Consider the following 24,656-nt stretch of genomic DNA (forward strand, 5'->3'; position numbering starts at 1 on the left):
TCAAAAACCTTTGCCTGGGCTCTTGGTAAGCAGGCCATTATCCCATCTGTTCATGTAGTAAGTTAGTTCAGGTAGTGGAAGCCATGAAGTCAAAACTCACACCGCATCTATAAAATTCCTATTTGTGAACATCTGGTAAATGATGGGATGTTTCACCTACTGATTACTTAGGTGGGAGCAAGTGGGGTGTGAGGGTTTGCCTCATGGGTGCAACTGAATTGGTTTCATACTGACTTCAATTGATTTTTTTTTTGAAGGTCAGTCAATTTGCTGCAACACCTTTTGTAATACTTGGATTATCGGTAAAGACTTTGGCAGGGATTGGTCAAGGATAGCCCACACATGCTTAGATAACAACATGATTGTCAAAAATGTGAACTACCACTCTTTTGCAAAACACACCCAGTGAGCACTGCAGCATTCTTCCATTCATTACATTCAAACTTACAGCTGCTGTGTCAATGTAATTATCGTCCATTCATAAAAGCCTATATACTTTACCTGAGTATAGGAAACACAGTACGGCTTTTCGTTTTAGTTTTTTTACTCCTACCCATATCAAACTCTGTCCAAAATCATATTGCCTTGTATTTGTGTCAGTGTATGGTATACTGTGAATGAATAATAGCTGCTTTATTGTCTTTTTGCTAATCTGGAATTCGCCATCAGCCGCCACCAACGCTGATCAACACGAATTCCTCCATAAAAGCTACAACTATTCACCCCACTTGGGTAACTACTGTGTGTCATCCAATATCCAACATCTCTCTCTCTTTATTACTTAGAAATATAAAAAAGATCAGATAGAGAGCATGTGTTGTAAGCGGCCGCCCCCCGGCTGACGTCGGCTTCACTCTTTGCTGTGTTTATGCAGATTGGCGGATGGAGGAGGAGGGATGGAGGCAGGACGAGGGAAATGCTACGTGTCTTGAAGCCTTTTAAACCCCCTCTGCTTTGCGTTTTACATCCAGCAACTCATCAAAGCACTTCCAACAGGCGAGCCACCCCGAGCAGCGGTTCAGAAGTACAGGGGTCCGAGGGAAAGAAAGAGCCCAGTGCAACATGTCTGGAGTCAAGAAGCAAAGGACGGTAAGAAAGAGGGAATCTGTCCAATTCCTCAACTTTGTGATCGCCAGCCTCCTTCTGTGACACTTTGTAACACTTTCTTTTTTTGGGGGGGGGGTTGTGTGGCCTGGTTTCGCAGACTAGTCTTAGCACTCACTAATATTAAACCTGGGTGTGTGAAAGTGATGTCAAAAAGTGAGGTGGCTTTGGCTGCTTTTCATGCACAGCACTTCTGTAGGAAAAGGACAATCAATCACATGACAAGAGAAAGCTATTGATGTATTCATACAATAGAAAAAGAGATGCACTTCTGCAGACGAGAAGTTTTGTTCAACTTTCTCTCCTGGATGCCAGGAATACTTATTCAGCTAAACATTACAAATCATTGGTGGGGTGGGGGGGTGGAAATACAGAATAGCTAGTGAAGTTTCAATAGTTTTCTTTACTAATTTACCTGTACAGCTGTGGAAACAACTAGATTTAAGTTAGGATTCATATAGCATTAACACAATGTTTATTATGTAATTATATCAGGCTTTTGTAAATCCTTTATAATGCTGAAATAACAATAGTCATAATCCACTTTTGTAGGCTGACGTCTTGGAGGCAATTATTTGTTCACATTTCTTCCAGAGAAAACATCTGGAAAGGCAACATGCAGAATACAGTTTTGCTGTTTGTCCTGCATCAGTCTAATGCATGAAAGAAGTAGGTTTAATGATTTAACAATAGTATCGTAGATATACAGTTTATTACAATCATTTAATAGATAACGTACCACTTGACCTCTTGAGGTGTTTTTTAATATGACTTATTTTATTTTCACATTTTAAAAACCATGTCACAGGCAGAGTTGCAGGGCTCTCGGTGTGCCCCAGACTAACAGTGTGTTCATGGTGTCCAAGTCTGAGAGCCTCATTGAGTCCAGCTCTCTCCCCTGGGTACCTCGGGCTGTGCTGGTATTTCCTATTTGATATTCATTGGCATCGACCGGCTCTGTGCATGCATCAGCTTACTGTCCTGGACTGTGAGCACAGGGAGAAGTATGCACAGCAGAAGACTGTAACTTATTTTCGCTGACTTTTGGGAGCGTTTCTTTTTAGGCCTTTAACTCACTTAATTTGCTGTGTATTGGTAAGGTAACTGACATTGTGTTCGTAATGCAATGCTTAAGTTGCACTGTATTTATTAGAAAGATGACCTTTTAGTTTTTTTACTGAAAAGCTGTAGATCTCTGAAGGACATCGGATATGGGCGTTCTTCAATCTGCACTATTGATTCTTGATATGAAATATTGTTTTGTAGTCCTTTATCAATACATTGCATGTTGACACTGTTTGATTATTGCTTTTATCGTTCACTTTTTAATTTAAAATTCTGAAATCTTTGAACAAATCACCTTGCCCTTGCCCCACTCTGTGAGACCCCTATGGTAAACATCGGAATAAAAACGTTACAAGCTGAACAGAATGAGTTTTGGAAAAGTTATGAATGAACCATGAGTTTTGCAATTCTTTGTCAAACAAATGTAAGGAAGCAATGACTCAAGCTTGTAATTTGACTCTGGATTTTACATGTCATTTGACAGTTTGTTTCTTAAAAGCAGGAATGTTATTATGTTTGCTAATCCATTCAAATTCTGCTGCTGCACATTGTTTTTAAAGTACATAAATGCTATTGTGCGATTTAAAGCTTTTTCCCCTTTAGGATTAGATGCCATTGGTTAGTATGCTAATAGTTTTCTCATTAAATCAATATGAGATTTTTGTAAACTATTGTTCTTGCCTAGTTTTCATCTCTAAATATCGATTTACCAGTAACAGGTGAATGCTGAGCAGCAGATCTGTAACCTGATTGTGCAAAGATGCATCTGTGGAACAAAGTAAACTGCTGCAATGCAGAACTGCTACATCCTTGTAACCCGGACAGTGGGGCAAACAGTTTTGTTTATATTATTAATTTGTGTTATAAGATCTATTTATTTTCTAATTAAATAGAGGAATGGTATTTGTTCAGTGGTAGCAAATAAAACAGAGATCGGATTAAAGCAACTCCTGCTAAAGAATTAAGAACATAAGAAAGTTTACAAACGAGAGGAAGCCATTCGATCCATCGTGCTCGTTTGATGTTCATTAATAACTAAGTGATGCAAGGATCCTATTAAGTATACGAATGTCATTTTATTCTGATATAATTATTCCTGGATATGGGGATATTTGTTTCATACATTTGTATAGTTGTTTTTGATAAAAGTGAGGCTTTTATAATAAATTTAGGCCATATACTCTCATTGTGGCCTGTGAGAAACCTTGTTGCGTCATGTATTTTTGCAAGACCTTTCCTAAGATTGAGATAAGGCAACCTATGCAGAAATAACCAGGGAGGGAATGCACAATTCATATTATATGAAAATAAAGCTGGAACAAAACCTGTAGATGAACTGCCTACTTCAAATAATGACCTAATCCAATGGAAACATAAGTGCAAACTAAAATCAGCCCTGGAACTGAACCCTGGGGAGCACCTGATATGATTGAGGTACTCGGCCATGAATATTTCCCCCGGGTTTACAAACTGCTCTCTTCCAGGTCAGTATGATTTAAAGCTCAGGGGAGCAGAACCTATAATTCCTAGCAGTGTGATCAAATGGATCAAAAACAGAACTGAGAATAAGAAAAAGACTAAACCGCAGTAGCAGTGAAAAACATGAACTGCAATAAAGTGTTTCCATGAAGTTTATAAGGCATGTTATGATTGAGGGACAATAAATCACGCTAGCTTCTGTTCAAGGTTCAAAAGATAATTACTAGCTCCCCAACTCTATATGCAGTTTATAGCTGCGTTCAATATTTAACACATATCAAAGTGCAGCAGGTATATGATAAAGTACAGATACAAGAGAGCCTGGTACAGCCTAGAGAATTGTTCAATAGCATGTGCAGAGTGAGCGTCAATGGGATTTGGTTATTGCTAAGATTTATTTGAAGAAAGCATTGTTCTCCTGCTGAAAAACATAAACTCTGGCATTAGTACTGTTCAGCATTGCTTTCTTGCCTAATAAGTGTAAAATAATTGCTTCTCAGTAAGTGCCAGCTGGGCTTCCACCTACTTATGGACATGTGATCCAGAACCCTTGGATTCTTTAAATCAGCACCCAGTGACTTTGACTTTACAATAGTTCTGTTGATTATTTCTGTAGCGATCCTGAGACCTCACTAAGGGGCTGGGGATTTTAGTAATGCCGTGAGGTTGCTGCACTGAGGCGCGGGAGTTTTAAGTTGTAGTTTGCCAGAATCCACATCATGGTTTCGTCTGTGAAAAAGTCTTATAAAGATCTTATTTATTTTTTAAACATTAATTTATCAAAATAACCAAATACGTTGAAAAAGGACACACAAATAAGGGATTGCTTGCATACAAACTGTCTGATAGTCAGGCACAGTGTAGCTGTTTGAGGATCTGTAGTTTAATGTAGAGATTTGTTTGAATGAAGCCTAGATATCCTTTGCTACAGTGGAAAAGGATCCATGAAATGTGATGCAGAAAGTTAGTTTTCCCCAGACTCTGCTGTGGGGCCACAGCTCTGTGGGATGAATGGGCCTATTTGTTTCCTCGATGCTCTAGCAGTTGCTCGGCTCTGCTGGAGCCCCCTTGGTAGTTTCTAAACAGGAGTGACGTGTTGGAGGATGGTGTATTAATTTTCTAAAGGCCGTTACAATGCAAACATTACTATGCTATAGTTAGGAACTTCCCCAGATTCCCACTTATGTTCATTTTCATTTTCTTATTCCTGTCACCTCTTATGGTAAAGAAAGAGGTAGATTCTCGTTTGAAATATAAAATAGCTCTATAATAGTCCAGCTTGGTAGTTTTGTTGTATTGTCTTCATAGGTTCAAAGCTCTATTTAGACATAACACACAATTTTTATGTCACAGAAAAATAGACGTACATACTGAGCTCCCATTGTCTCCGCGCATAATCCTTTTAATTTTCAGTTTAACGTTGGAGTCCAGGTAAAATGTACTGTTCGTATTCAGAGTATGTCACTGGGCAACTGTTTAGTAACTACGGTAGCTTTTTAATTACATTTTTTATTCAAAGCAATTGTCAGAAAGCATGAAGAATATAGAATGGTCATTCTGTTTAAATGCACACCGAGATTTCCCACATTTATATTTTTTGTGGTGTAGTATGACAGTCAGATGTGAAACCAAACCAAAAATATTCAAGTTGAAAGAGGAATACTTGCTGTGACACTTTTGAAGAGGTCGTCAGACTTTAATTTTAGAGTGATTTTTACATCCTAAATTATATGTAGAATATTCGCTCCCTATGAAGGCTTCTGTACAGAAAGCCGGCTATATGTTACATATCATTTATTTGAAAGAAATATATATAGTTACGTTTGTGGAACGATAATCAAACATGTCTAGTGGTCTTTATGACAAAAAATGTTGACGTAGCAGGTACAACTTTTTCCCCCCAAACTGCTCTGTTATTAGTTAACAGTTAATGTAATTATTTTCAACAAAGGCTTCCGTGAAGAGACACCCATTATTTCTATTTGTCCTTTTTAATTGTTGCAACGTCATTGATAGAACAATATTGATATTAACATCAGATGTTATCTCAAGAATACACCAGCAAATTGGAACTGAATCTGTGTGTTGTGCAGAAGCAGTCAGATGAAAACTATCTCCTTTCGTTAAAGAGACTGAAAACTCAGTCATTGTAGTAATAGAATTCCAGTGAAAAAATTCAGATCTTTCAACCTGGGTTTCAGATTGGATGCTGTCCTAAGATTTAACAAGAGGTGTGTTCATTTTATTTGACTAGGCAGAAACGTAGCTGTGTCCTGTCTGTTCTAAATGCCTCCTTGTTCAGTGGTCTGAGTGTATGGGCTGGTTTATTCTGTCATACGCCAGAGAAGTACACCTCAATACTGAGGCCTTTTTTCCCATTAAAAACAAAGAAAAAGTTTTCCTCTAATTTGCACGGCTGAGGTTTTTGAATCTGGTAAATAAACGGGCCTACTGTCTGGTGAGTAATGGCTGTGAGGGCCAACATAAATAATTGCTGCCTGTGTGTACATGGGGTGAAAGAGTGGCACTGGGTATTTGGGAGTTGGGGGGGAAGGCGGGCAGGCGGACGGGTGGGCGCTGAAACTGCCACATCATCATTTGACTCCAGCACAGAAGCTACATTGTACAAGAATAGTGGATTTAACTCCTTGGTTTATCACCGTATCGTTGTCGTATTCTTCTGGGCACAATAAAGAGCCAGTGTTAGGACTAAATGGGCACTTTACCTGGTGCTGGACTGTGATTAAGAATGTGTTCAAACGACGTGATCTATGAAAGCCTTCCCCTTTAATGCCTATCATAGGTCCCCATGTACATATCAGTGCATAATTCTCCATCAGTTATTATAATCGACTATTGGTTGCAACAACCTCGCTGTTGGGTCGACGGAGGTGAGGACAAAGCACACACATCCTCCATCATCGAGTCGTGAGCCGAGAACACAGACAGCAGGCCCTTTGTGAGGGAGCAGACACAGTCCCCTCTGATAGCACTGCGAACGGGCTGGCGTCTGACCAGCCACGGGGGCCACTGCGGAGTGGGGAAGCAATGATCCCCCTTCCCACCCTGCCCCGGGGCGCCGTGCCATCCGTGTGCTGCCCCACGGAAACTCCTGGCCACAGCTGGCAGGGCCCACATTTGAAACACACATGCACTGTTTCGCTCGTCGTCTCTCTGTTTTGATTTCTTAGTTTAAAAACCTGGAAAATAGGCCTTAGGAATAACTACAATCATATCCAGTGTATATCTTTGAAGGTGTTTTTAAGCAAACCCCAAATTATACTGGTAGTTTATGGTGAGTTTAAGAAACTCCTGAGCAATTCCTTTAAAAAAAAAAAAAAAACAGGGCCAGTCCGAGCTTATTACATATTCAGCATTACTGTGCATAAATACTTTGTGTGCATTTCTGTATTTCTCAGATAGGTCATACATTTTATATTGGGTAATTCATCTTTACTTGCAGTTGAATAAACATGTAACATGGGTCGCAGATGTATTTTATATAGTAATCCTCTTCATTAAAGTCTTACAGAACAGAATATAAAATCTCATAATGTTTAACTCATAACTCATAATTATATCACACAGGGCTCGTTAAGATGCTTACAGCCTCAGGGATTATGCGCCCAGGTGTTAGGTGTAGATCATTTTGAAAACACATTAATGTAAATGTACTATATTTTACATAGAAATAAAAAGTTGTTCCTTAAGCCACACCATCTGGACATCTGGTATTTTGAGTTCTTCAGACATTGAAAGTAAGCCAAGTGGGAAGACACCTGCAAAAGTTGTGCAATAATTGTACTAATGGTAGAAAGGAGTTTTGGACTGTGTAGAGCTCTGGGATGTGTGGATTTGTGGATGTTATGTATTAAACGATGTAATACCTGCAAGTGTCCTTCTCCTAAAACTAGGCAAGACACACATTTCATAACCGGTGCACCATAACCCACATTCATTTTACTTTACGTTGAAACTGTGAGACAACCTTATGTTTTCTATCATAAATCCTTTCTCATCACAGTTCAAATTTACCAGTAGGTAAAATGAGTTCTCTGGTGTTGACCCAGTTGCCCATATCTGATGTTCTTTCCTTTCAGGATCTTCAGAAGTCAACCAACGTTGTCTACCAGGCCCATCATGTGAGTCGCAGTAAGAGAGGCCAGGTCGTGGGCACCAGAGGGGGTTTCCGTGGCTGCACCGTCTGGCTCACTGGTAAGCATCGAGCACTGCTGCTGGAAAACAACATTGGGAGAACTTGCTGGGGATGTAGTGGGCAATACATAATTATATATATTACTATAGATCTTGCATTACTCTTGCAGGGCTGTCGGGAGCTGGGAAGACGACCACTGGGTTTGCTCTTGAGGAGTACCTGGTTTCCCATGGCATTCCCTGCTACTCTCTGGACGGCGACAACATCCGCCACGGCCTAAATAAGAACCTGGGCTTCACTTCCGCCGACCGCGAGGAAAACATCAGGCGAGTGGCGGAGGTGGCCCGGCTGTTTGCAGATGCTGGCCTTGTCTGTATCACGAGCTTCATCTCCCCCTTCACCAAGGTAAGACCAGAACAAAGGGGTCAGGTTTACCGGCATTTTGTTTAGTTTTTCTAAAGACTGGCATTGTCCGAGGCACAATATCCTGAGTGTGGAAACTTGTGTTCTCCTGCACGTAAGTGATGAGGAATCGTAAGCTGAGTTTGATGGTACTGTTGTCGTCTGTGTGTAGGATCGTAACGATGCGCGGAAGATCCACGAGAACGCCGGCCTGCCGTTCTTCGAGGTGTTTGTCGATGCGCCTCTGGATGTGTGCGAGAGTCGAGATGTGAAGGGGCTGTACAAGAAGGCCCGAGCTGGAGAGATTAAAGGTACAACACTGAGACTGCGGCAGCAACCTGCATTTGCTTTGATGAAAACTGACCAAAAACACACGCTTTGCATACTTGTTATATACATGTAAGGTTAGTTGACATATGAAATTGCTGTACATTACAGGGAATCGTTGCAATATTATTTTCTAATTGTGCATTCAAGCAACTTTTCTCACAGAATAATTTTCATAAGAGACTTTCGGGGAATTTCAAATAATTCCAGTGTGGAAGGTGACACTTTTCAGCGGGTTTCTCCCAACAAACGGACTGAACTCTGGTCTTTCTTAATCCAGGCTTTACTGGCATTGATTCGGACTATGAGAAACCGGAGTCTCCTGAACTGGTGCTAAAGACTGGAGAAACCACACTGAATCAGTGTATCCAGCAGGTGGTGAAGCTACTGAAGGACCAGGTATGCATATCGCCCTGATAGGCACCTTCTACACTATGAATATGAGCCGAGCTACCATCAACTGTAGTGCCTTTTGACATTCTCCTATAGTCCAGCAATGCCCACTTCATGGAAGTATTGATGGATGCTTAGGGGGTTTATTGTAAAGCGTGTTGTTGTCATTCTGTGTCTGATGTGTAGTTTGGATGTTCTCTGTTTCAATATGTTGCCTTTTCCTCTTTGTCTGCTGCCAAAAACATAGATCAATAGGTGTATTACCCCTGTACTATTTTCTTTTGCTGTTTGAGAGTTTAGGAGCTCCCTTAGTTTATAGGACTTTATGTTTTTAGAGAGATGTGTCCTTGGGGCTGTTAACCTTTTGAAGTCTTTGAACTTTATTTAACTTTAAGTGCATACATTTGGAACCAAAATAAAGGGAAAGAACGGAGATAGATTGTGAAAGTATCTCTGTTTGTGTCCAACACAGAGTCCTTGAGAATCCTTTTTGCTGAAGACATTGTTAATGGAGCTGTTAATGTTTGCTTAAGACTTAAGAAGTATGGAGACCCTGTCTGGTGTTAATGTAAGATTGGTTAACCCAGAGGAGGACATTGAAGAAACATGTTTGTGTCCCTGTAGAATATTGTTCCTTCTGGGGTCACCGAGGAAGTGAACGAGCTGTTTGTGCCCGAGAACATGATGAACCTGGCACTGGCTGAAGCCAACACCCTGCCCGCCCTGGAGATCACAGAGGTACAGACTCTCAGAGCTTGCTGGCTGTTGTATTGCTTTCTTATTGTTTTTACATTCCCCAGATTTTCAGATGGATTGATTATGATTTATCTATTGATACAAAATAGTTTCCAAGCTGCACTGTGTGAAGGAGTTAAGAATCGTATGACCGAGTGCAGCTCTGTATCAACATCTGAGGTCTTTGGTCTTCCAAACGAGTCTGTTTCATTGACTGTGTGGTTTCTCTTGTCCTGGTAGCTGGACTTGCAGTGGGTTCAGGTGCTGGCCGAGGGATGGGCCACTCCTCTGCAGGGCTTCATGAGAGAACGGGAGTTTCTGCAGGTCCTGCACTTCAACACGCTGCTGGACGGTGAGGGGGCAGTCCATATTCTGTGCACAAATAAAGCTACTCTATTTTATACTTTACAACTATATTGTTTATTCCACAGCCGTTGCTACATTTTACTACTTTGGCCGATTTGGATTAATATTGGGATTAATTAATTGGAAATGTGTATGTTACAGAGAAGTGTTACTAATTTCGACATATACCCTTAAAAGACTCGTTAAAATGTATTTGTAATATACTTTGCTTTGCTACCATATTTACATATGCCATATAGATCACTTCAGACTTTTAAAAAGCTTTCACTGTCAACTTGAAAGTGCTTGTAGGTTCAACTTTCTTCTAAAATTATTTCCACCAGCCAGAAGTACATTTTGAAAAAGACATTGCTAAACTGCTGTTACATCTGCAGGTGGGACCATCAATCTCTCTGTGCCCATTGTCCTGCCCGTGTCTACGGAGAACAAAGATAGTCTGGGCGGCAGTGATGCGATTGCCCTGGTGTTCAAAGGTCGCAGGGTGGCCATTCTTCGCAACCCAGATTTCTATGAACACAGGAAAGAAGAGCGCTGTGCCAGGCAGTGGGGCACCACCTGCTCCCAGCACCCCTTCATCAAGGTACTGCCCATTGGTTTGGTGTTAGCACAAAATGCTACTAACCCTTGCATGAATCTTAAGGCCTCTGAATAAAAGGTATGCACATTGTTTAGGTTTAAAAGGGGAAGTACATTTTAGTCTTTATCAAATTAATTTCATCATTACTGAGGAATATATTTTGTGAAACTGTCTAGCAAGGAAAAGGAGTGTAAGAATCTGCCCAGCGGGGTAACGACTCCCAGCACCGGGCCGCTGTCCTGGACTCGAGGATAATGAGGCTGTGTTTACATGTCCTTTTGCAGATGGTGATGGAAAGTGGCGATTGGTTAGTCGGGGGGGAACTGGAAGTGCTGGAACGAATCAAGTGGAACGATGGGCTGGACCATTACCGGCTGACTCCGCGAGAACTGAAGCAGAAGTTCAAAGAGATGAAAGCAGGTACTGTGAGGAGGGCGGAGCTGTGGAAATCAGACCTGTTCAATCTGGAGTTCCTGTTGGGGAATTAAGATCTAAAGTGCATTGAACGAATCGCCTTTTGTGCAGATTTTGTTTATAGACAGTTTGTTTATAGTTTAAATTACGTGCAATTTCATGAAAAACATTCTCTGAGTTAAAATACCATTCCGTAAAATGCTGCAATTGATCTCAGGCTCTTTGGGCTTCACGCCACAAAATCCAGCACAATGAATAGATTTTGCACAGACTTTGAACGTAACACCATATTAAATTGCAGTGTTATTAATATAATTGTTCACATATTGTGACACACAATAGCCGTAAAAGTAAAATGAGATGCAGAAGGCTACATCGATACCACGGCTGGCCTACAAACCTGTGCTCTGCCTAACAGAAATCTATCTTTCTGTCAGATGCCGTCTTTGCGTTCCAGCTACGAAACCCGGTTCATAACGGGCACGCCTTGCTGATGCAGGACACGAGGCGCCGGCTGCTGGAGAGGGGCTACAAGCACCCAGTGCTGCTGCTTCACCCACTGGGGGGCTGGACAAAAGATGATGACGTGCCCCTGAGCTGGCGCATGAAGCAACACGCCGCCGTGCTGGACGAGGGCGTTCTGGACCCCGCCTCCACCATCGTGGCCATCTTCCCCTCGCCCATGATGTACGCCGGCCCGACCGAGGTCAGTCGCCGTGTCAGGGCCACTGAGAGACATAAGGGCCGCTTCAGGAGAGCAATAGACAGCAGCAGAAGCACAGCCATGAACATTGCATGTGGAATGTGTTTAATCGGTGTGGTCCCTTTTCACCGAAGTCTTAATACGTCTAACGCAATGCTTGAACTTTCACTTAATACTCCTTTCTCTGAGATGATATCGGGTGAGGGATATTCTGACGTGACAACAGATAAACTTTCAGGATTGTGGTGTGTTCCCTTTGAGGTGGTTGGTCTCACTTCAACATTCTTTAGTAGCTCAGCAGGTTTAATACATTTAAAAACACAAGGCATGGAATGTAAAACCACAATGCCTGGCTTCTGCAGTATTTCTAGTGTGGTGTATGTAGACAAGCTTGTTATCCTGGAGACTATTCTCAGCATCTTAAAGAGATTCTCCAAGCTTGGATTAACTTGGATTTAGATTCTTATTTCTGATTGTACTTGTTAATTACAGTCAGGTAAGAAGTATAATAGTAGCAAAACATCCTGTATCAATCAATGATATTGCTGTAGGAGAGCACTGATATATCAACCAAGTGCCTCATTCTTAAGACAGAACGAACCCCTCTTTCTGCTTCATCTTCAGGTTCAGTGGCACTGCAGGGCCCGGATGATTGCCGGAGCTAACTTCTATATCGTGGGCCGTGACCCTGCGGGGATGCCCCACCCAGAGACCAAGAAGGACCTGTACGAGCCCACGCACGGGGGGAAGGTGCTCACCATGGCCCCGGGCCTCACCTCGCTAGAGATCATCCCCTTCAGAGTCGCTGCGTACAACAAAAGCAAGAAAGCCATGGACTTCTATGATAAAGAACGGTAAGACATTGCGTGTAGACTACTGTCCGTACGGTGACTGTCCAAACATTCAGCTGGATTCTCAACATTAACTGACACCCTGCTTGTCTTTCCAGTCACAGTGACTTTGATTTCATCTCTGGGACCCGGATGAGGAAGATGGCGAGGACAGGCGAGAATCCCCCGGACGGCTTCATGGCCCCCAAAGCTTGGAAGATCCTGACTGAATACTACAGCTCTCTAGAGAAAGACCAGTAACTTTCGATTCATAGAAAGGTCTATAGCTCTGACAGATAATTATTCAATTTGTAAACCTTTATAGTCATTTTTAATATAAAAACAGTGGGCAGATTAATTCTGTAGCTGAACTGTAATGAATGACCAGTTATGTAGTTATTTCTCTATTTTAACCCACTTTTCTTTCATTATTCTGTCTTTTGTATGTGTACCTATGAATGTTTTTTTTACAGTCTGAGGCATTAGCACAGGAGTTGAGAGAACAGATTAATCCTGCTCTTTTTTAACGTGTCTGACAGCAAATTAGTCTACGGCAAATTATTTATTTTTTCCAAGAGTCGTTTAGAATATAATTGTTTTTTTTTTTTACTGCATACAATTCCTCATCTCACTGTGGCGTGAGAGATGGTTTTCTTCTCCTCACGCACACGTTCAATTAGTTTGTGAGTCCCACGTGTTGACGGCTGGTTTAGCAGGTTCTGCTGAAAACCAAGTTGAAAGCCAGTCAGATCTTGATCTTGAATTTATTTACATTCCTTCTTGCCTGCAGACAGATTCGGAGCACAGGGATCTCATATGAAATATAAAATACAAATGTAAAGTAACTTACTTATGCTTCCTCTACTTTTCCATGTCCCAGAGCTCGGTCTTATGCAGATTATGCAAATTAGTGTTTATGATCTTGCCCATCATTTCCCTGCTTGAACCCTTAAACTCTGCACAGATCAAACATGTGAAAAAGGGCAACGCACATATCCTTCAACACATCATGAACGTGTCCATTTCTTTTTATGTCACCTTGTTTTAAAATAACTACTGTACCTCATGTATTTAAAAGTGCTTTCCAAAGCTGTGACCAGATGGTATTTTACGGTATTGAAAAAAACATGTCTCGCTCCTGGATGACCCGGATTCGGCTCATGGAACAGAGCCCCTGAGTGTCTATGGGAAAAAATCTGATATCCCACTTGTGCTGTATTGTTGTGCAGCGGGACCATCACTGGTACTGATTACACATGAATCCAAAATCTTATGAAGAAAAAACATATTTATTTAATTTGAACTTTGTGCCTTAATATTTCCTTTTTCTAAAGTGCGTCATAGTCTGATTTTTGTATTCTGTCTGAAGTCAGTGTTTAAAATAAAGATATTTAAAATAATCATTGGAAGTTTTCCGTGTCAGTCACTCATGCGAGGAGATGTTCCTGTCCTTTCACAAGAACACAGATAAGCATTGATAATAAAAATGGACTCCCAGTGACATTGCAATCACTTCCGTATGCATTTTTAAACGTTTTAACCCCTTCAGTCACTATGTTTACAAAACTTCTATCAGTTAAAAAAAGCTAACAATGTGGAGTAGTGCTCAGGACTCTGAAGCAGAGGATTGTGGGTTCAATCCCAGGTACTGTTGTACCCTTGAGCAAGGTACTGTACCTACAATGCACCAGTAAAAACCCAGCTGTATAAATGGGTAACTGAATGTACAAATAATGTGACAACTGTAACAATTGCCGCCCTCAATGACAACACTAATTATATCCTGCCCCTTAAAAACTGAACACCAGGCCTCCCTGTGACATTATTTTAACTGTACACACACAATGAAATCTAGGAAGTTCAGTTTATCCTGGAAACATCTAATGCCTGTAAACACTATGAACAGGGAACAGTAAAGCCTACAGTAAACTCAGTTCAGTTTCAGCAGGAGACGGCCCAACCCTGTGCTCTCATCTAGCAGGGATTGTCTCACTGTGAGCGAGGAGTTGTGAAGTCGTGACCGTTTGATTTATGATTTGGGAGTCACAGCTGGTGGGCTGCAAACAAACTGCAATTTTGACCGAATACAGCAGGGCTCTCCAAGAGGGCGTTCACCACAGTCATCTGTTCAAAACGTCCACTTTAAAATGATCTTGGGCCGTGCTTCGGGGCCGTGCTGTAAATCACCACTCGGCACAAGCGTGTCGCACTTTGCATGGTCCTGAACATATGGTTTTGTCCGAGTCTGTCGTTCCACATACACAATATCTCTGGCTTTCACTGTGTAGGGCAGGGCCATTTTAATGTGAGGCCCTATCTCACACTACACACACACACAAAGCAAAGATGGCAAAACAAGAGTACAGAATTCAGGTTAATAAATACCTGCCCTGACCCGGCTAGCCTTTCATTAAAGAGTCATTTAACACAGACTTGCACAATGTAAGGAAAACTAAAACCTTCCTCGGTTGACCTGAAACCCGAGTTGGCAGGAACAATGATTCAATGATTTGTGAATCAAATCTGCACAAGCTTGCTATGCTGCTTGTGTAACACGTAGATTATAGAACGAAGAAAGGACATGGCTCGACTGTCGTTTTATTAGAACAGCAGTACATCCTTACACGGTCAAATGAAATGTTCACTTTCACATAAAATAAAAAATAAGGGGAAAAGGTGTTTTAGCAATGCTCTTAAAAGTGAATTGGCAAATAATTCAATCTATTTTTTACAGGTATGTACATTAGTGAGCTCTTCAAGCTTGGACTTCAAAAACTGAAGTATTTTCTATGTAGAAACACTCCCTAAATTGTTGTCCGATTAACTAATTTTGAACCAGGCTTAGAGGAAACTAGACAGAACCTGTAAAGCATAGGATTTTTCTAAGCATGAGAAGCATTTTCCAGTAGCTTTCAATTATCTGTAACCCTCCCCACCCGTACTCATTATCTTGTTCAAAGTTAACTTTCTACCTGAAATTATACCACTTCCTAAAAAAATACCTAAAAAATTCATGAATAAAAAAGGCCATTTCGCAGTGATGCTAACTTGCATTTCAAAAGCCTTCAGGAATCTGATACCGGATGAACCACCACAACCATAACAGTGAAATACGAGGTCTAATTCTGTACCTTCTCCTATTGTTGCAATAACATAAAATCCTCTGCTACCAAGACAAACAAGACTGTAAGTTCTGTACACCACAGAATTATGTTACAATACTTGATGTCTTTACTGGAGCCATCTTAGACACTTTCCACACAAAACATCTTTCAATTGGATGACCAAAAACAAAAACAAAACAAACAAATACACAAATCACACAATACCACCCTACAGTTCTATGCAAAGTAACTGTATAAGCACCCCCCCCCCCCCGTCACTTCCTTCCTGTTGCACAGTGATTGTTACGCCAGGCATGGAAGAAATATAACCTTTTTCTACCCTATCACTCACAAATATAATTGTGTGACATCCTATACAGTACTTTTCATTGTAGACACGAATCCTTTCAAAGGAATGAATAAAGGGTTCACAGCAGAAGTAAATGCTCATGAAAAGAGGCCTAATTACGGCTGCCTGTTTCTATAAGACTGGAACTGTCCAAAAAAGGAGCAGCTGCAGTACCTCCCTCACCACTGATTCATTAGCTCTTCCTTCAATAATGTACTACATTTTGTTCACTTAATTTAATTATTAAAAATAACAAGCATCTTCCCTCCCCATCCCCACTCCCAAGCTTGCCCTGAAAGTGTAATTTGCCCTGTACAGAGGCAGCCCAGGCATAGGCAGTTCAATCCAGGGCAGCGTGCATTAGAACACTTTGTACGCCCGCGGTTTTTGACTTCTTCATCTTCTCGATCGCTTTCTGGAGATCTCGCTGATGGATCGGCCGGATAAAGTCCTCTTCTTGACTAAACCAAAATACACAAACGGTGTCAAAAAGTGGTGCTAAAGGTGGGAGTCAAATTCCACATTTGAAACAGAAATCAATCAAAAACTCTTAACACGATTTCTGACAGCTCTTAACAAAAACTCAGAGAAAGAGAACAACAGTATTGGAGTGGCATGCATTTTAATGAAGCCTATCTAGTACAATACACACATATCCCTCCGTGATGATTGCTAGTCATTTGTATATGTGAATAACGGTCTGTGCCAGTTTCCTAAATTCCTAAGTGCCTCCTACAGATGCCAACACTCCCTAAGTGGACAGAGAGCTGGGCTGAGAAGTGTGTAGCACTGTACCTGTTGTCAATGCTACTGTTGTGGACAAAGTCTCGGACGCAGAGCAGGGCAGCGTCCCGGCACATCTCTCGAAGGTCGCTTCCCGAGAACCCATCCGTCTCCTTCGCGACGACACGCAGGTCAACAATGGATTCCACCTGAAAGTAAAGGGAAGCTCTCTTTTAAGCAGATGAGAAGGTGGGAGCCTTGCAATCCTATGAACACAGAAACCACCAGAAAGCTACTAGTGGTGGTGGAGGGGAAATATAATAATAATAATACAAAAATGCTACCAGATGTACAAACTATATAGATTGAGTTTAAAATGGAAACATCATAATGGAACAGAAGTTGTTTCCACACACATAGTAAGTTAACTTAAAATAGAACAGAGTATACTTACATTTTCATTTTCCAAAATGAGTTTCAGGATTTCCTCCCTTTGCCTCAGATTCTGTAAAGATCATTATTATTATAATTATTGAGAGGCTTTGAAATAGTAGTGAAATAGTGAAGTAAACTAAAATGTTGCTGATAACCAACTAATAGCAAATGAAATGCAAAGTCAAACAGTTTGCTCACTTTCTGTTTATAAGAGTTAATAAGAAACATAGATAACCAAGAGTAACCTGCTCTTAGGCAATAACGAATGCTGACTAATTTTGACTGCACATCTGCTGGTTTGCATTTGCAAAAGGAGCATTCCTTCTAACCACTAAGCATGGCACCCGGTGGTAAACATAAACAGATATGTCTGTAATTCTGTGGAGATCCTGGTGGGCAGACTTGCACTCACAGGCTGGTTGATGTGAAATCGCGTTGGCATCCTTCTCAATATCGCAGAGTCCAGGTCCTGGGGCCGGTTGGTGGCTCCCATTACTATGACCTGGGAAACACAGTGAAGGTACAGTGAAACCCTATGTAAGTTTCTTCACTCTGAAGTGTTTTGAACATGATGTTTTGTGTGATACAAGCAAAAAAAGACAAGAGTGACTTCAAATCTAAAAGCTGATCCAAGGAGCTGGGCTGACAAGGCACTTCATGTGTACTTCATTGCAACCTTTAACTACAGAATCCATTTATTGTGTGATCATGTTTTACAACTGTGCCACCTTGTGTCCTGAACAGAGAGAGGGGTTGTCACAATGGAGTCTGAGCTGCTTGCTGACTGATGGAGAGGTTAGTAATTTGACCAGCCTGCACAACCAGCCACAGCGTTAATGGTGAACATCAAGGACGTACCTGACAGTTAAAGTCGGTGTCCAGCCCGTCCCACAGACTCATGAACTGAGCTTTCATCATAGCTGTGGCTTCGTGGTCCGAGCTGGAGCGGCTTCTCAGGAACGAATCTAGAATGGGGGTCACAGGAAGTGATGTCAAACCTGGCCCTCACTGTTCTACACACAATGGAATTATTCATTAAATACGTTTTTTTTCTTCCTAAACTGTGACGACAAAGTAAATGTGAATACATGCTTTAATAATTTGTATACATATATATACACATGCATTACCTTACAGAAATAAAAATATATATATATTTACCAATCTCGTCAATAAAGATAACAGACGGCTGGAGCTTTATTGCTAGAGAGAAAACGGCAGCTGCAAGTTTCTGGGACTCTCCATACCACTTGTCAGTGAGGGTGGAGGGCTGCAGGTTGATGAAGCGAAAGCCGGCTTCCTTGGCCGTGGCTTTGGCAATCAGAGTCTTGCCACAACCTGGGGGACCATAGAGCAGCACGCCTGGGAGACAACGAGGGAGGAACGTGACTCTTACATCGCCTGCTCTGTGGGCATACAGGGCCATGTGAGGCTTGTGCCCACTGCACCCAACAAAATGAGACATAAACAGAGAAATAAATACATTTGATTTTGAAAACATCTCTCTTCCCACCTTTTGGAGGCTGAAGCAACCGCGATCCCTCAAACAAGTGCCTCTTTTGGATGGGAAGTATAACAGTATCTTTCAGTTCGGTGATGACATCATCCAGACCGGCTATGTCATTCCAAGTGATCTGAGAACAGATTTCATTTGCAATTTCACTCTTCAGTTTTCAAGGAACCAGATAAGACTGTATTCAATTAACACTCTCTTATTGGCCTATGATCGATTAAACAACTGAACAGATGATACTGATCAAAGTCAGTGAATGCGAGGCTTTTAAAACTTTCTGTACATTGGTCTTACTTAAATACATTCTCTCTGCCGCTCTAATGCAACTCTCTGCTGACACTATCTGGCAGAGATCCTGGACTACACAACAATGCCACGTATCACCCACAAGGAGGCATAGATTGACAAGTCTCAGCTTGGAACATATTTGAGGCTCAGTTCCCATTGGTTTTGTATGTTACTCAGAAAAAAAAAGGTCAATATTAGTTAACCTGTACAAATGTCCTTTAGCGTTGGTGCCTTGACAGTGTTCGTTTTAAATGTGGCATTTATTTGGAGATGTCCCATTAAGTAAACAGCTGGCTTCTGCTTACCTTTGCATTGCTTCCTGTGTTCTGCTACTGCAAAACCAGTTAAAAGTATTCACGGTTGAGACTGAAACATTTAAAGTCTTTTCAAACCTTTAGTTACCTGCATGCTCAAAGGGTCGACCAAATGAGCTGCAATGCTCATCTCATATTCTGACAGTTTGACATTCTTCACACCGATTTGTTTCATTAGCTTTTCAGCCTGCAAGACAAAAGAAAAGACTTGAAATGAGGGATCGGGAGGCACAAGGGGTCTCTTCTGACAGCAGAAAATATCTTTGATATATAGTAAAGTTTAACCACCTAAATGAACCATGTATAGACACATTAGGATATTTACAATTGATCTTAGTGACTGGATCTCTCTAAACACTGACATTTTACCAGTGTATTTAATCAATGTTTACATGGCTCCATGGTGGAGGTTATAAAATCATTAAAAACTATTGTTCAGTACCACAAACGCTGTTATCATACCTGCTTCTGTGCTTCCACTTTTTGCTTTCGTGTAGGGTCGATTGCATCTACCATCCACTTGATAGTAAAGTACGTTACAGCACCAAATATTGTCAGACGAAAGATTAAGCCAATAACTTCATTGCGACCAAGAGGCCGGGTAAAATTCTCAGCGGGAATCTCTTTCAACACCATTGTCTTCCGAAGATCTGCTGGTGAACAGGAATAAAAAGCATACAGAGTCACCTGCAACAAACACAGGAAGATACGCAAACTAAATTACTAGCAGTTACACTACTTTTCTGAGGATCAACCCCAGCTGCAGGTTACGTAAATGCAAATTGGAATTGGAAAAAACAAGTTGGGCATCAGCTAATGCACTGTTTGTGTACGCAGCAGAGGTAGAAAGTATTAAAAGTATGGTCATGCATAAAGGGTTATTCATTACACTACATATTAGATTGTAACCCACATACACTACTACTACTAACCTACATACTGCAGTACTACTATTTTTAGATACATAGTATGACAGTCACTAACCTTACCTGATATTACTATCACTGATGCATGCTACTGTTAACTTAAATATTGCCACTAACTTGCACACTACCATCACAATATGTATTATATTATGTAAAACATATTGTCAAATGCAAAAGATCTTCTGATACTCAAATTTGAACGTTGTTCTAAATATTATATAATTTGGATATTTTTAATGCTAAATATTTAAATGGTTTCGTTTCAGAAAATGTGTCTTAAATTAGGTTTTTAACAAGAACTCTTCTACTATTAACCCCTCAAAAACATCCACGTGTAAAACACTGGTATGCGGGTATGAGCAGAATAGATATTGCCCAAACTAAATTCATATTTTAATAATGTTTCTTATTCACCGATGACAAATATTTCGTTTCATTTTTATCTCTGCAATGGCCCGAATTTCACCCTGTCCCTTCACTGTGTCACACCGGTTACACAGATGCAACACATGACCTTCTCGCCTTCATCTTTTTAAAAACCAGATGAGAGACTTAATGCATGTATTATTACTGACCGTTTTATATGAACAGATACATGTTGACATTCATTAATTAAGAGTAGCTTAACAGGGCATGTGACCCTAATCTTGACGTGTGACACTCACCTCCACGCTTGTCAAGCGAGTCGTTCTAGAACCAGGAAGTAAAGCACAAAATAGAAACTAAGTGTCACATTAAACACGCCGGGGTAGAACCACTGACGTGACAAAGGTTCCGCCCGCCGTGAACCAGTACAACATTGTGATGCAATCTGTAAAGGTGGGAACCAATTTAAATCAATTATATATATCATGGAAAGCTATTCAAATAAATCACAATTGTGAATTTGTCATTTTCACCCTGTTGTGCAAGAATCAGATGGTGAATAGCTGGAAGCGACCTAATTCCTGGTGATAAATCCCAGCGAAGCCGGTATGATCAGTGCCCGCTAGGCGGAGGTAAGGCACAGTGCAAAAACATTGTGTAACTGAGGTTATTATATACGACCTGGTGATTCTCCTGCCATTTATCTACGTATCATAATTCATAATTAAAGTACTTAATGATTGGGTATGTAAATGTATGTGTATATACTTAATATTAAAGAAAGAAAAATCTACTTTCCTCGGTTTTATCAAATGTCATTATGAAAAATATACAGATATATAGTGGGTAGATAGATAGATCAGCATTCTCTCTGACAAAATCAGTCATCAGAGCTCTAAGAAATCTAAACATTGAGGAAACCTATATAACTCTTATTAAATATATCTACAGTAATGCAGAGAAGTACATGAATGGTTGCATATGAGTGTTCTTAGATGTATGGAGTTTCCATTGTGATGCATCTGATGAGTTTTGTATTCTGTCTATTTGTGGTTATGTGTTTTTTGGGTATCTGAGATGTACAGCACTTTGGTCAGCTTGTGTTGTTTTTAAATGTGCTTTATAAATAAATGTTGATTGATGAAGAAGACACAATCTCTACAAACCGCTTCACGTCAACTGCTGAAGAAGTGTTCAAGACTGCTACAGATCAAAACAAAACTAAGCAAAACATCTTGGGGAGGCCTTCATCCTGCAGTAGATCCATTTAGGCTGCTGCTGATGATGATATCTATCTATCTATCTATCTATCTATCTATCTATATCATGTTACTCAATAGTGTAAGCTCAGTTTCCCTTCCTTGGTTGTATTTCAGTAAGATTGTCCTGGTGTCCCCTCAGTTTTAAAGGATCTAGTATTATATGTGTTTGGGGAAAATGCTGAACTCCCCCAAGCTGTCTAGATGATCCTAGAGCCATATGGTGTTCTTACTGCCAACTGTTCAGAAACATTCACCTTAAAAATCAGGATACACACAAGTTTCACTTCATAAAGTCATTTACGGCACCCGCCAACAAAACATGTATTGAGTACAGATTTATTATATTTTCGTTTTAATCAACATTGAGAATAATAATATGTTGCTTATTGCACATGGAATGTTCATCCTTTTTATATGTCACAATTTGGGGGATAATCAGAAATGTCCTTAGTGTGATAATGGGCACCAATTTTTAATGAATTAATGTATGACTCCCATGCATCCTAACATATGTCACTTCCGCTGAGTTCTGATGTTGATCCCAATCCCTAACCCACTGGACCATTGAGCAAGGTACTGTACCTAGATTGTTCCAGTAAAAACCCAGTTGTATTTGTGGGTAATTGTAAGTAAACAATAATGTGATTTATTGTAACATTTGTAAGTTGCCCTGGATATGGGTGTCTGCTAAGAAATATAATAATCAAACTAATACCCACCAACATGTTGAAAAACAGTGATCTAGCCTATGCTGTGTATATTAGTGAATTAAGATTAATTTAATATGTTTTTTATATATGTGTGTATATGTATTGTAATGGATGCTATATTATATATTTATTATTCTATTCTAGTAATCCAGATGTTAAAGCTTTGTATTAAGACAATAACAAGCCAACAACAACAACAACAACAAAATGTTTTAATTACACTAATAATGATGGGAAAAGTCACTTCAGAAAGAAATGTAAGTATGCTATGTGTTCAGCTTTATGTTCTCCTTAGCAGAAGAAAGGTCTTGTGTAAAGGAAAAAGATTTTTAATTAGCTTTCCCGAGGATCAGATTGTTTGTTCTGAGATGTTCCATGTAATCTCATTATTAATGTACTTCCAGTAAGGTGAGGTACTCAGCTGATGAACATATCATTTGTAATATTATTTTTAAATACGATTAAATGAAACACATCATTGATCCGAGTTTCTTTTTCTCTGATATTCAAAAACTGGTTAAAAAAAGTTGATACCAGAAAACAAATATTGAGATTACCTGTTCGGTGAGAATAATGGTTATATAATCTGTTGTCTCACTTTTTTATGATTAAAGAATTTTCCACATGGCCCAGATTTTGTTTAGGTCACTATGTTTCTGATCTGTTTATTATCTGGGTATCATGTATGGTCTTTCTTTTGTAAAACTACAAAATCTATTTTCTAACATGGGATAAAACATTCCAGTGTTGTATGAATTTGGATATAATTCCTTTTATATGACAGTATGGAGAATAAATGGCAATGTAAGCTGCATGCACTAAAATGCACTTTTAGAGAACCTCACACACTTAAAATTAATATTTTATTATATTTTTTAGCAGGGCAATAACTTTTGACTCCTTAATATATTAGCCCAGAGATATTAAACTATCCTGGAACCTCTTCTATATCCTTGCAAATAGCTCTCTAGTGAGTAGATTGTAGTAGCTATGAAAACAATGGGGGAGGTCTAGACATGTCTAGATCTTAATAGGTCAGCTGTAGAATTGTCTGAGTCAGACATATTGGCCTCAGATGTTTTACTGGACATGCAAAAAGGAATCAGATTATATTAACCTTTCATGTATTTCCACTATATTCCAATTGTGTTTTATATCATGTCCAGTTTGTGTGTTTGTACATATAAAGATGTGTACATTCCCCAGTGTGTCTGAAATTCAGCCTCTATAACCCCCTTCATGTACTGCATATGTAATATACTGACTCAAACATTATTCTCATTGCCTTCATAGGAATATGCATGGGATGACTCAACTTCAGTTGAGCTGCATGATAATAAATGCACATTAAGAAAGCAAACCAGGATTTGATATCGCAGGTTGGGTCTCTAGTTCTCTTAAGTGATCTGTCTCTGATTTTATTTTTATTTTGAACTGTATCTTCAGAAAATTCTCACAGCCTGTATTAGAAATGATTTATTGTGATTTGTGTGTTCTGAATTCATTTAGGCAGGGGAACCTCAGATAAACCACAATCTGTCTTTTTCTGTTCCCTGTAGTAAGGTTATCAGGCCATGTGGAGATGTTGCTAAAAATATTTCCACCAGGAATCTTTCTTGATGATTCACAAGGCTTTTCAATCTGATGTTTGTTTGTTTGTATGTATGTATTCATCCACCTACAGGGCTTTTATAAGTGCCACAGTACCCTGCTGTGTACATTGAAAGTACATTGTAAATCCATGTTTCAAACATCTCAGTGGAGGAAATTTCAATCTGGTAAGAGTCTTGCATATTACCCAGCCATGTAACTTCTGTTTAGTTTCAATTACCGGCAAACTTACTATGACTTACATTTTAATATAACATGGTATAGATCAACACAGCAGATCCGCTGCTGATAATAATTCATAAGACCAGAGCTTTCGGACAAGGGGGGAGTTTCTTATCTTTCATTGTTAATAAAGATTACAAAAACAAACAAATATGATTGAAGACATTTAGTTTGGGCACAATCAAATGTTTAGACTTTTTAGCTTATGTAAAAAAAAAAAAAAAAAGATAATATGCTGTTCCAGAATATTTCAGAATAAATGCACAAATGTAAATACTGGGG

At 40.0% G+C, this 24,656-nt stretch overlaps 2 protein-coding genes across 3 annotated transcripts; one reads left to right on the top strand and one right to left on the bottom strand.

The window, feature by feature from the left end:
• The first annotated feature begins 934 nt into the window (after positions 1–934).
• On the top strand, positions 935–13,954 carry papss2b (3'-phosphoadenosine 5'-phosphosulfate synthase 2b). Its single transcript, XM_066693943.1, has 12 exons — positions 935–1,089; positions 7,749–7,863; positions 7,974–8,209; positions 8,379–8,517; positions 8,814–8,932; positions 9,551–9,664; positions 9,902–10,013; positions 10,402–10,607; positions 10,889–11,024; positions 11,456–11,724; positions 12,346–12,575; positions 12,671–13,954. The coding sequence occupies exons 1-12, from the start codon at positions 1,063–1,065 to the stop codon at positions 12,810–12,812; spliced, it is 1,845 nt and encodes a 614-aa protein (XP_066550040.1). The 5' UTR covers positions 935–1,062; the 3' UTR covers positions 12,813–13,954.
• Positions 13,955–15,133: 1,179 nt separating this feature from the next.
• On the bottom strand, positions 15,134–20,953 carry atad1b (ATPase family AAA domain containing 1b). Of its 2 annotated transcripts, none has more exons than XM_066693944.1 (10): positions 20,869–20,953; positions 19,740–19,927; positions 19,366–19,464; positions 18,676–18,796; positions 18,324–18,524; positions 18,021–18,127; positions 17,575–17,664; positions 17,182–17,232; positions 16,800–16,936; positions 15,134–16,465 (listed from the first exon to the last, which is right to left on the bottom strand). In XM_066693944.1, the coding sequence occupies exons 2-10, from the start codon at positions 19,911–19,913 to the stop codon at positions 16,345–16,347; spliced, it is 1,101 nt and encodes a 366-aa protein (XP_066550041.1). In that variant the 5' UTR covers positions 19,914–19,927; positions 20,869–20,953; the 3' UTR covers positions 15,134–16,344. The 2 variants fall into 2 exon arrangements, with proteins under 2 accessions (XP_066550041.1, XP_066550042.1); XM_066693945.1 differs by having other exon boundaries at positions 19,740–19,930; positions 20,869–20,935.
• Between the last annotated feature and the right edge of the window lie 3,703 nt (positions 20,954–24,656).

The sequence above is a fragment of the Amia ocellicauda genome, chromosome 20 (genome assembly GCF_036373705.1).
Source record: "Amia ocellicauda isolate fAmiCal2 chromosome 20, fAmiCal2.hap1, whole genome shotgun sequence".
NCBI classification, from domain to species: domain Eukaryota; kingdom Metazoa; phylum Chordata; class Actinopteri; order Amiiformes; family Amiidae; genus Amia; species Amia ocellicauda.